At 52.6% G+C, this 11,659-nt stretch overlaps 1 protein-coding gene across 2 annotated transcripts; it reads left to right on the forward strand.

Moving 5' to 3' along the window:
* Nucleotides 1–95: 95 nt before the first annotated feature.
* Nucleotides 96–10,310, forward strand: Cog8 (component of oligomeric golgi complex 8). Of its 2 annotated transcripts, XM_042700832.1 has the most exons (6): nucleotides 97–507; nucleotides 946–1,153; nucleotides 3,310–4,137; nucleotides 6,870–7,038; nucleotides 7,673–7,858; nucleotides 9,663–10,310. In XM_042700832.1, the coding sequence occupies exons 1-6, from the start codon at nucleotides 137–139 to the stop codon at nucleotides 9,818–9,820; spliced, it is 1,920 nt and encodes a 639-aa protein (XP_042556766.1). In that variant the 5' UTR covers nucleotides 97–136; the 3' UTR covers nucleotides 9,821–10,310. The 2 variants fall into 2 exon arrangements, with proteins under 2 accessions (XP_042556765.1, XP_042556766.1); XM_042700831.1 differs by lacking the exon at nucleotides 9,663–10,310 and having other exon boundaries at nucleotides 96–507; nucleotides 7,673–8,004.
* The last annotated feature ends 1,349 nt before the right edge of the window (nucleotides 10,311–11,659 follow it).

The raw sequence follows: 11,659 nt of genomic DNA on the forward strand, positions 1-11,659 counted from the left end.
CTGCCCCCTAGCGGGGAGGACCGCCGGCGGGTGTGCAACCATAGAGACCGGAAGTGGGTTCCTGTTACTTCCGTTCCTACGTGCGGAGCCGGCGCCCTCGCTGGTGTGGACGGGGAAGTCACCGGGCTGCTTGGAAATGGCGGCGGTGGAGACTGTCCCCACTTCGACTACGGCGTCGGCCCTTGGGGAGGTGGAGGATGAGGGTCTGCTGGCGTCGTTGTTCCGGGACCGCTTCCCCGAGGCCCAGTGGCGGGAGAGGCCCGATGTGGGCCGCTACCTCCGGGAGTTGAGCGGCTCGGGGCTGGAGCGGCTGCGGCGGGAGCCGGAGCGCCTGGCGGAGGAGCGGGCGCAGCTGCTGCAGCAGACGCGGGACTTGGCCTTCGCCAACTACAAGACCTTCATCCGCGGCGCTGAGTGTACCGAGCGCATCCATCGCCTCTTCGGCGACGTGGAAGAGGCGCTCGGCCGCCTGCTGGGCCGCCTGCCCGGCTTCCAGCAGAGCTGCAGGTGGGCGGGCCGGCGCCCGGGCTCCTGACCCGACAGCTCACGCCCGCCGAGCGTCCGACTCTTTAGTAGCCCGTTGAAACACTGAAAAGAGGCAGCTTAACGTATATGCACGTTTCTGTGGCTATACACACATATGTATACACACACACTTATAATAGTTTGGATCATCAGAAGTTAACTCCAAAACACCCACTGATAGAAATCTGTTGTCACATTGATTCAGATCTATCAACCCCCTTTTTACCGGGGTGATTTGGGTAAGTTCTTAGCCTCTGTGACTGAGTGTCTTCTTGGCTGGTAGCACTTAACCTTCTTTGGTGTGAGGATTAAATCTGATCAATCATCCGGCCCAGCTATTTTCCCAGTTAAGTGCTTGGTAACAAGCTAAGATTTGGGTGTGCAGGAGTGAGGGAGCAACATTTTCCTAATTGGTTCTAGGAATTTTGTGAAGGAGGCCGAGGAGATCAGCTCCAATCGCCGGATGAACACCCTCACGTTGAACCGGCATACGGAAATCTTGGAAATCTTGGAGATTCCTCAGCTCATGGACACTTGTGTCCGGAACAGCTATTATGAAGAGGCCCTGGAGCTTGCCACCTATGTACGTCGACTGGAAAGGAAATACTCCTCCATCCCCGTTATCCAGGTAGGCAGCATGCTATAGTTCTTATATCATTAATTGTGTGGTAGTGACCTTTTTTCTTTTTTCGTACTGGTCCTGGGGCTTGAACTCAGAGCCTGTGCCTCAGTTTTTGTGCCCAAACACTTTACCACTTGAGCCACAGCTCCACTTCCTGAACACTTGTGTATATGTATGTGCTTACTTGGAAACGAGTCTTAGACCTTCCTGCTTGGTCTGGAGTTGAACCCTGATCCTCAAATCTCACTCTCCTGAATAGCTAGGATTACAGGCGTGAGCTGCTGGTGCCTAGTACTATCACTTGAGCCATATTTTCACTTTTTTTTTTTTTTGGCGGTCGTGGGGCTTGAACTCTGGGCTTGGGCGCTGTCCCTGTGCTCTTCAGCTCAAGGCAAGTGCTCTCCTGCTTGAGCCACAGTGCCACTTCCAGTTTTCTAGTGGTTTATTGGAGATAAAAGTCTCACGGACTTTCTTGCCCGGACTGGCTTTGAACTGTGATCCTCAGATCTCAGCCTCCTGAGTAGCTATGATTACAGGCATGAGCCACCGGCGCCGGGCCATCTTTTCTCTTCTAGTGACTGAATTTTTTTTTTGGCCGGTTGTGGGTCTTGAACTCTGGGCCTGGACACTGTCCCTCTGCTCTTCAGCTCAAGGCAAGTGCTCTACCACTTGAGCCACAGCACCACTTCCTATTTTCTGGTGGTTAATTGGAGATAAGAGTCTCATGGACTTTCCTGCCTGGGCTGGCTTTGAACCATGATCCTTAGCTCTCAGGCTCCTGAGTAGTTAGGATTACAGCCACTGGTGCCTGGCCAATGACTGAGAAACCATTGCATGTTTCCCATCAGTTTCTGCCCAGGCAGGCTGGAACAGAAAATACACTCCATTCGTTCATTTATCCATTCATTCATTCAATCATCTGTTCAAAGGTACAGTTTAGTCATGTTCTAGCACTAATCTAGGTGTTGAGGATACAGTGTAACCAAAGTAGTCAACCATGATTGTGGTGATGTGTACATTCTAACAGAAATCCTATAATTGATATTAACTAAATACTATAACTTCAGATGATGATGTCTGAAGAAAATAAACCAAGGTGGGTTGGGCAGAGCTTAAGTGGTCAAGCACTTATCTGCAAGTGTGGGAATCTGAGTTTAAGCTCACTTACCAGTCAGTTAATAAACAGTGTAGAAGGAAAAGAGTAAGGTCAGTTACTTTAGGTAGAATATCAGGAAAAGCCTTTAAAACAGCATTTAAGCTGAAACAAACGATGACCAGAGCTAGGGTGAGCAGAGTAGAAAGGCCAAACAGGATTTGGAGTACTTAAGGGATCTGAAGCCAGTGTTGGTGGACTGTATTGAGTAATGGTACATGAAAGTGGAAACCCAGCAGGGCCTGGAGGCTACGGTGAGTAGTTCGAATTTTACTCAATGCCATTGGAAGTCCTTGGAGAATTTTACACATTTCAGTTCATTTTGTTTGTTGAGGTTCTGGGGTTTGAACTCGGATCTCACATTGTTAGGTGGGCAATCTACCATATAAGCCAGGCCCCCAGGCCATTTTCCAAGCAGTATCTTTATTTTTCCTTGTGGTTCTCCTATGCCCTGTGTAGTTCATACTACAGGCACGTGCCATGATGCCTATTTATTGAGATGGGGGTCTTATTAACTTTTCTCAGGCTGGCCTCAAACAGATGTCCTTCTGATCTCTGATTCCTGAGTGCCTGGGGTGTACGCATGAATTAATGTACAGTTCACATGGAAGGCTTAGAGTGAGGGCGGTGGTACCAGGCCAGCCTTATCTCCATGCGGAGGAAGCTGGACGTAGTAGTAGTATGATCCCTGAGAACATGGAAGTCCATGGTAGGCAGATTGTGGCTCAGGGGCACTCTGGTGGGAAGAGAGAGCCCTCCGTCCTAAAAACCAACGAAAAACAGGCCTGGAGGCACAGATCAGCAGCATTAGCCAGCCCAGCAGACATTAGGCCCCAGTACTGTCTCCCTCCCCAAAAGTTAGCCAACCAGACTTTCAGATATCAGCTTTAGAAGTCCACTTTATTTGTGGAGAGAGCTGGTGAATGTCAGTCTCCGATGTTGAGGGTTACTGGGAAGGGCTCCAGAGACTCTTCGCCAGTGTGTTGTGACTCACTCGCTGTATTGTCAGGGCATTGTGAATGAAGTGCGCCAGTCCATGCAGCTGATGCTGAGCCAGCTGAGCCAGCAACTGAGGACCAACATCCAGCTGCCTGCCTGCCTGCGTGTTATTGGCTACTTGAGGCGCATGGATGTCTTCACTGAGGCTGAGCTACGGGTGAAGTTTCTTCAGGCCCGAGATGCTTGGCTCCGCTCCATCCTGACTGCCATCCCAAATGATGATCCCTATTTCCATATCACAAAGACCATTGAGGCCTGCCGGGTGCATCTCTTTGATATCATCACCCAGTACCGTGCCATCTTCTCAGATGAAGACCCCCTGCTGCCACCTGCCATAGGTGAGCACACCGTGAATGAGGGCGCCATCTTCCATGGCTGGGTGCTGCAGAAAGTCTCCCAGTTCCTGCAGGTGCTGGAGGCTGACCTTCACCGTGGGATTGGTGGCCGCCTAGACTCTCTGCTGGGCCAGTGCATGTACTTCGGTTTGTCATTCAGCCGGGTGGGGGCTGATTTCCGGGGCCAGTTGGCTCCTGTCTTTCAGCGGGTGGCCATCACCACTTTTCAGAAAGCGATTCAAGAAGCGGTGGAGAAATTCCAGGATGAAATGAACTCCTACACCCTCATCTCAGCTCCAGCCATACTGGGCAGCAGTAACATGCCTGCTGCCATTCCAGCCACTCAGCCGGGGACGCTGCAACCACCAATGGTGCTTTTAGACTTCCCGCCCCTTGCCTGTTTCCTCAACAACGTCCTGGTTGCCTTCAATGACCTGCGTCTCTGCTGCCCTGTGGCCCTCGCTCAGGATGTGACAAGGATCTTGGAGGACGCCCTTGCCAAGGTAAGGGCGTTCATTGGTTTTCTATTATCCTAGACGTTCTTTGGTAGGAAGATGAGGGGCTAGACTTACTAAAGCAGTCCCTATAACTGGTGCCTTAGTTGGAGAGGTTTAATGTTCTGTCAGAATTTTCTAGGTTATGGTTGAATATCCCCTTTATGGGGCGTAGAACAAGCTATGAAATGGCTCACCTGTGGTAACAAATCAGTAGTGTGTTTTCTGTTGCTTTATTTGTTTATTTATTTATTGTCAGTCATGGGTCTTGAACTTTGGGCTCAAGCACTGTCCCTGAGCTCTTCAGCTCAGGAAGTGAGCACTCTACCACTTGAGCCACAGTGCCACTTTTCTGGTGGTTAATTGGAGATAAGAGTCTCATGGACTTTCCTGCCCGGGCTGGCTTTGAATGGGGATCCTCAAATCTCAGCCTCTTGAGTAGCTAGGATTACATGTGTGATCCACTGGTGCCCAGCCAGTTGCTTTATTTATTTATTTTTTGGTCCGGTTGTGGGGCCTGAATTCTGGGCCTGGACGCTGTCCCTCAGCTCTTCAGCTCAAGGCTAGCGCTCTACCACTTGAGCCACAGCGCCACTTCCGGCTTTTTTCTTTTTTGCTTATGTGGTGGTGAGGAATCGAACCCAGGGCCTCATGCATGCAAGGCAAGCGCTCTACCACTGAGCCACCTTCCCAGCCCCAGTTGCTTTATTTTTTAAAAACATTCTTTGAATTTAGGTTAAAACAACACATTTCTTTCTTTTGTTCTGTGCTAGTCCCAGGGCTTAAATATGGGGGCCCATGCTCTCACTCAGTTTTTTCTTCCTTTTTTTTCTGCCAGTCCTGGAGCTTGAACTCAGGGCCTGGGGCGCTGTCCTTGAACCTCTTTTGCTCAAGGCTAGCACTCTACCATTTGAGCCACAGTGCCACTTCCAGCTTTTTCTTATTTGTTTGTCATGAGACACCCATCTGGAAAATTAAACAGTTTACTTAGGATTTTAAGTTTCATGAAACTATTACACCTTATGCTGTAGTGAAAAATAGTTTATAGTACTAGTTTTTTGATGAGTGTTTGGCTTTTGTGTGTGTGTGGGGGTGCTACGTGTGGTCCTGGGACTTGAACTCAGGGCCTGGGCCACTGACCCTGAGCTTTTTTGCTCAAGGCTAGTGCTCTACCACTTGAGCCACAGCTCCACTTCTAGTTTTTTTAGCATTTAATTGGAGATAAGAGTTATATTGATCTTTCTGCCTGGGCTGGCTTCGAACTGCAATCCTTAGATCTCAGCCTACTGGGTAGCTAGGATCACAGGTGTGAGCTACTAGTATCTGGCTTACTTAGCCTTTTCTGTTCACAGCTGACACTCTTGCCATTATACTTCCAGCTCCAAAACAGCACATTTCTTGCCATTGTGAATTAGTCGCTCAGGTGCAACCTCTGTGGGTCTTGTGCTCAGGAAATCACAGGCTGTGTTCAGGGTGTCAGCCAGCCTTCGCTGTCAGCTGGAGCTCAGCACTCCCTTGCAACTCATTCTGGTTGGCAGGTTCATTCTGTGCTACAGTAGAAATCGCAAAACCATGACCCTTAGCTCCTAGAAACTGGCCCCTCCAGAGGCAGCTCCCAACCTTTTTTTTTTTTTTTGGTGTCAGTCGTGGGGCTTGAACTCTGGGCTTGGGTACTGTCCCTGCACTCTTCAGCTCAAGGTGAGCGCTTTACCGCTTGAGCCACAGTGCCACTGATGATCTATTGGAGATAAGAGTCTCACGGATTTTTCTGTCCAGGCTGGCTTTGAACCGAGATCCTCAGATCTCAGCCTCCTGAGTAGCTAGGATTACAGGTGTGAGCCACTGATGCCCGACTCTCCCAACCTTCTTGACCTCAAAGGCCAGCAGGAGAGTATCTTCCCTGTTTCAGTCTCATATACCCCATTTCAAAAGGTTCGACTAAGCCAGACCCATCCAGGAGGATCTCCCCCATGACTAATTCAAAGTGAAGGCCTTGCCAGGTGCCGGTGGCTCATGCCTGTAATCCTAGCTACTCAGGAGGCTGAGATCTGAGGATCACTGTTCAAAGCCAGCCCGGGCAGGAAAGTCCATGAGACTCTTTTTTTTTTTTTTTCCGCCAGTCATGGTGCCTGAACTCTGGGCCTGGACACTGTCCCTCAGCTCTTCAGCTCAAGGCTAGCGCTCTACCACTGGAGCCACAGCTCCACTTCCAGCTTTTTTGCTTATGTGGTGCTGAGGAATCGAACCCAGGGCCTCATGCATGCAAGGCAAGTACTCTACCACTGAGCTATCTTCCCAGCCCCTCCATGAGACTCTTATCTCCAATAAACCACTCGAAAACCGGGAGTGGGGCTGTGGCTCAAATGGTAGAGTACTCGCTGCCTGAGCTGAAGAGCTGAGGGACAGCGCCCAAGCCCAGAGTTCAAGCCTCACAACCAAAAAAAAAAAAAAAGTGAATGCCTTCCTTTTCTTGGACCCACACAGTCCTGCCAGCCTGATGATGATAAGACTCTTGTATCTCCATCGTTCCATGACTTCTTCCACCGGAGCTGGAAAGTGTGCCGGTAACGAGTGAGGCATAAATAATCCTCGTCAGCGATGTGATAGAGATAACGTCTGAGGTTGAGCAACACAGAAATATAACATTCTGCTCAGTCAGTGACTTCCTTCATGAAAACTGGAGGGCTGCGTGTCTGTGCTTCGTCACACACTGCTAGTATTGTTGTGCCCTTGTCCCATAGGTAACCAAAACAATCCTGGCCTTCCATCGTGCGGAGGAGGCCGCCTTCAGCAGCGGGGAGCAGGAGCTCTTTGTCCAGTTCTGCACTGTCTTCCTGGAAGACTTGGCTCCTTATGTAAATCGCTGCCTTCAGGTCCTTTTCCCGCCGGCTCAGATAGCACAGACTTTAGGTAAGAGAAAAAACGAGGAGTTTTTTAAGCAAATGTACCAAGGTGTATGATCATTACCAGCATCCAATTTTAGAACATTCCTGTCACCCCGAAAGATCTCTCATTCCCTCAACTGCATGCTTAGCCACTGGCTAACTCCCTTGGGTTGTTTTAGCTCCGCCTTTTCTGGACACATTACAGAAAGGGAATCATATCCTGGTTTTGTGGAAGAATCCAGTCACCTACGACTGTGTGATTCCTTTATGTGAAATAGCCAGAAGAGCAGTCTTCGGCACCTTTCTCCCAGTTCGCCTCCTCTTCCTCTGTAGAGCTGCGGAGGTGGAGGAGGCGCCATAGCTCCCCAAAAGGCAGGGGTGAGGACCCCACTGAGCTTGGCCATGCCTTTGGCGTGTCAGGAAGCTGGGCCCTACTGAGCTGCTCCTGGCTGTGGCTCCTCCCACCCTCCACGGAGCTACTTCTCTTTACTTTCCTGCTGCTTCTCAGTATCGCTTCTTTATCACAGAAGTGGTTTTGACTAGAGTGAAATATATAATTTTGTCCATTCTGCCCCGTGTTTTTCTTCCCCTGTGACCTTGGCACTAGATTGTATTAATGGTTTTTTTTTTTCCATTTTGCTTTTCTACCATCTGATTAGGCATTCCCCCCAGCCAGCTCTCCAAGTATGGCCACCTTGGGCGTGTCAACATCAGCGTCATCCAGGAGCCTCTGGCCTTTATCCTGCCTAAGAGAGAGCCGGACTTCTCCTTAGATGACCAGGAGCTGGTGCCGGAGCTCCCGGCTGCAGCCCCGCAGCATCCTGCCCCTCCTGCTCAGGAGGAGAGCCGGGCAGCCGCCCCTGCAGCCCACCCTGAGTGCGGGCCCTCGGAGGGGCAGCCCGGGGACCAAGAGCCCAGGGCGCCACCCAGCGAGGGGCCCTAGCCACCGCGGCCGCTTCCTCCAGGCCAGGTCGGGGAGGCCGGGGACGCCCGCCCGCCCGCCCGCCCGCCCGGGGGCTCCGCGGCGCGGGTGAGAGATAATAAAGAGCCCAGCTGTCTGTCAGCTCTCTGCCGCTGTCGTCTGTTTGCGGCCCTCGCGCCTGCGCCGTCCGGAAGGGGCTCGGGAACTACGCTTCCCGGCGTCCTCTGCGCCCGCGGCGCGCGGCCACCGGAAGAGTCCGGGCGGCGGGGCTGCGGGCTGGCGGGCGCCATGGGCCGGTTGTGGGGCGGGCTGCTGCTGCGGCTGCGGGGCGGCGCGGGGCCGGCCTCAGCGGGCCGGGGGCTGGCGCGGGCCTGCAGCTCCGCGGCTGCCGCCGCCGGCCCCGAGGGCCCCGCGCGCCCTCGCTCCTACTGGAAGTACGTGCGGCGGCTGGTGCGCGGCGCGCCGCAGCCGCCGTACGAGCACGTGTGCCAGGTCGGGGACCCGGCGCTGCGGGCCGTGGCGGCCCCGGTGGAGCCGGCGCAGCTGGCGGGGCCCGAGCTGCAGCGGCTGGTGCAGCGGCTGGTGCAGGTGATGCGGCGCCGGCGCTGCGTGGGGCTGAGCGCCCCGCAGCTCGGGGTGCCGCTGCAGGTGCTGGCGCTGGAGCTCCCCGAGGCGCTGGTCCGCGCCTGCGCGCCGCGCCTGCGCGAGCGCCGCCAGATGGAGCCCTTCCCGCTGCGCGTGCTGGTGAACCCCAGCCTGCGCGTGCTGGACAGCCGCCTCGTCAGCTTCCCCGAGGGCTGCGAGAGCCTCCCGGGCTTCCTGGCCTGCGTGCCGCGCTTCCAGGCCGTGCAGATCTCAGGTGCGCCTGGCGGGAGCCGCGTCCTGCCGCCGGCCCGTGGGGGCGGCGGCCTGGAGCCCGGCCGGGACGGCGCGGGCCCGGGAACCAGGGAGCGAGGGACCGGGCCGACGGGCTGGCGGGAGGAGGCTCCGGTGGGGCGGCCCGAGCGGGTTGAGCGGCCCTGCCCTTGGTTCCCACGTGGAAGCCAGCTTTGCCCAGGGTGGGTTCGGGTAGTGTAGGGTGGTTGTGTGTTGCTGAGCCAGCCCACGTTTCGCGTTTGTGGGGCTGCAGCCCTCCCTCTCTTCCCCTCTCTCACCGCTCTTTCTCTCCCCTCCCCTCCTAGCAAGGCAGCTCTTGCTAGGCTTTTTTGCTTATAGCTGGCGGGCCAGTCCAGGCGTTTTTAATTGGCTAATTGGGAGTCAAACTCTCGGACTTTGTTTCAAACAAGGTTCCTCAGGGCTCGCCTACCGAATATAGCTAGGATTGCAGGTATGAGCCATGGACTGATTTTGGTTTGGTTTGGTTTTGAAAGCCTTTTGGTCCGAGAGGGTCGGAAGGCTGGTAGTGTCCCTTTATTTCTACTGTATGCGGGTGAAGTAGCTCTGCTAGGAAGCAACGCTTGAGAAGTTAGAGCAGGGTTCAGAAAGGAAGCACCTTAGCAAAAGAACGCCCTATCTGGCCCTGTGCTGATTCCAGTATTCGAATTAGCGGAGCTGGGAGCCGCTCTGGATACGTGGTGCTGGGCACTGTTGAGGCTTCTCTCCTGGGAGGTTCAGGGACTGCTGCCCACATGTGCCCTCTGGTGTCCCTTGTGGCTAGGGCAGGGCACAGGGACAGGAGGAGCCTGATGCAGGTCCTGTCCTCAGCCAGCCTGTCACTTCCTTTGCAGGACTGGATCCCAGAGGAGAGGAGGTGGTGTGGTCTGCAAGTGGGTGGACAGCCCGAATCATCCAGCATGAGATGGACCACTTGCAGGGTTGCCTGTTCATTGACAAAATGGACAGCAGGACTTTTACAAATGTCCACTGGATGGAGGTGAATGACTGAAGTGTGTGTGGTGAGCCGAGGATCTGGGAAGATGACGCAGACGTGTCAGCTTGAGCTCTACCCATCTCACCTGGCGTCATCTTGGAGTTGGCTCCAATCTGACAGCAAACAGAGGACTGCACATAGGTGCTGAGAGGAATTGGAGGGAATTGGTAGCAAGGTTTGCCCAGAAATCAGCTTTGGATAAAATAATACTAACTTAAGAAATGACCAACCCCTTGAAGGAGGGGACTCTGTCATATGGAGAGAAGTTAATAGTAATTCTTAGTAGAAATAATTTTGTAAGACTTATATCATCTACCCAAAGCCAAGGTGTGATAATAATGTAGTCCCCAAATACCTGAAAGCTGTGTTTAGAAAGGCAGGTAAGGCAACTGGACCACTTCCCTGAGTTCTTTTCACAGAGGGCTGTGTGTGACTCACAGGATCTTGGGTTTGCTTGATGTCGGTTGTGGAAGTAAAACATGGGACAGTGGTCCCAGTTCAAGGATGTGTTTAGTAACTGTACGAATGTAAATACCCACACACTTGGACAGCTTCACATACAGTGTGAAGGGAAGATGGAGGGAAGAAATTGTGCTGAGAGGGACACCTGGGCATCTCTTGGCTCATGCTTTGGGTGGAGGCCATGGAGGGAGCTGAGGACAGAATGGTAACTGCCAGGAGGCAGAGCCCCTTTCTCCCTCCATTAGGATAGAAATAGCAGAACTGGTGCTTGCTGGTCATAGTACTTGTTTTGAAGAGAAATGATGCTCACCAGTGCTTGTCTCTAAGAAGCTAGCAGAGGTGAGGGAACCATAGAGTAACTGAAGATGTATTACCTTTTTATTTTTGCCAGTCCTGGGGCTTAAACTCAGGGCCTGGGCGCTGTGTCTGAGCTTCTTTCCCCAGCACTCTACCGCTTGAGCCACAGCGCCACTTCAGCTTTTTCTGTTTATTTGCTACTGAGGAATAAAACCCAGGGCTTCATGCATGCTAGGGAAGTACTCTACTAGTAGTGTACATTCCCAGCCCTGGAAGCAAGTATCCTTGTAAGGCAAAATCCTCTCAAAAGTGCTCAAGTGGCAGAAAGCCCAGTAAATTGTTTTGTGAATGTGTTTGTTTTTTTAAGAGGGTCTTGCCTAACCTGGGCTGGCCTTGAATTCAAGGTTCTGCCTCAGCTGGGTGTTAGGATTACAGATGTAGGTCCCCACCGTGGCTGGTCAAGAATATGTGGTTTAAACACCAGGCAAAACCCATTTTCCCCATGGCTTTCTCTGGGAGATTCATGCTGAACAGGTGGTAGGTAGTCAGACATGGACTCATGACCGAGCTCCGCTCTGAGGTCAGAGACAGCCATTAGGGAAGTTTCTCGAAAGCACTGAAAAACTGGTCTTTCTAGAAGAGCAGCTTCTTCAGTCTTAAGGTCATCCTTTCCAATGTTGCTCGGTAGCAACAAATCCTTACATTTCCAACTAAGAAAATCTCTCCCACTCAAGGTAGGTGCTAGACGGAAGCCACATGCACAAATCAGTACCTTCAACTGAGGGAGTTTTGGAAACTTAGGCAGAATTGAGACCAAAATCTCCTGAAGTGACTTTGAGAAAATAGTTTTGAGAAGAAATTCCTGTGCTCTTATCAGGACTAGCTGCTGCTGTGGCCCTGCGCTGCTTGAGGCTGCTGCTTTAATCCCAGGCCAGTTGAGCATGAGTGGTGCTAACCACCGATCTGGAAACATGGAAAGCCAGGTTTCTGTAAACATATCCAAAACCGTGCAGTTGAGCAATAATGGCTCTAAAGCCAGTTTCCTCCTGCAGCTGATCAAAGTTTTAAGCAGTAGAACTGAGGAAGCAGATGAAA

The sequence above is a fragment of the Dipodomys spectabilis genome, unplaced genomic scaffold (genome assembly GCF_019054845.1).
Source record: "Dipodomys spectabilis isolate Male_0828 unplaced genomic scaffold, ASM1905484v1 ptg000273l, whole genome shotgun sequence".
Taxonomy (NCBI): Eukaryota; Metazoa; Chordata; class Mammalia; order Rodentia; family Heteromyidae; genus Dipodomys; species Dipodomys spectabilis.

Excerpts from the sequence above, each read along its gene's own strand:
- Cog8 (XM_042700832.1), top strand. The coding sequence starts at position 137 with ATGGCGGCGGTGGAGACTGTCCCCACTTCGACTACGGCGTCGGCCCTT. Across the intron at positions 1,154-3,309 it reads CCTCCATCCCCGTTATCCAG|GGCATTGTGAATGAAGTGCG; the intron begins GTAGGCAGCATG and ends CTGTATTGTCAG. Across the intron at positions 7,039-7,672 it reads TCAGATAGCACAGACTTTAG|GCATTCCCCCCAGCCAGCTC; the intron begins GTAAGAGAAAAA and ends CCATCTGATTAG.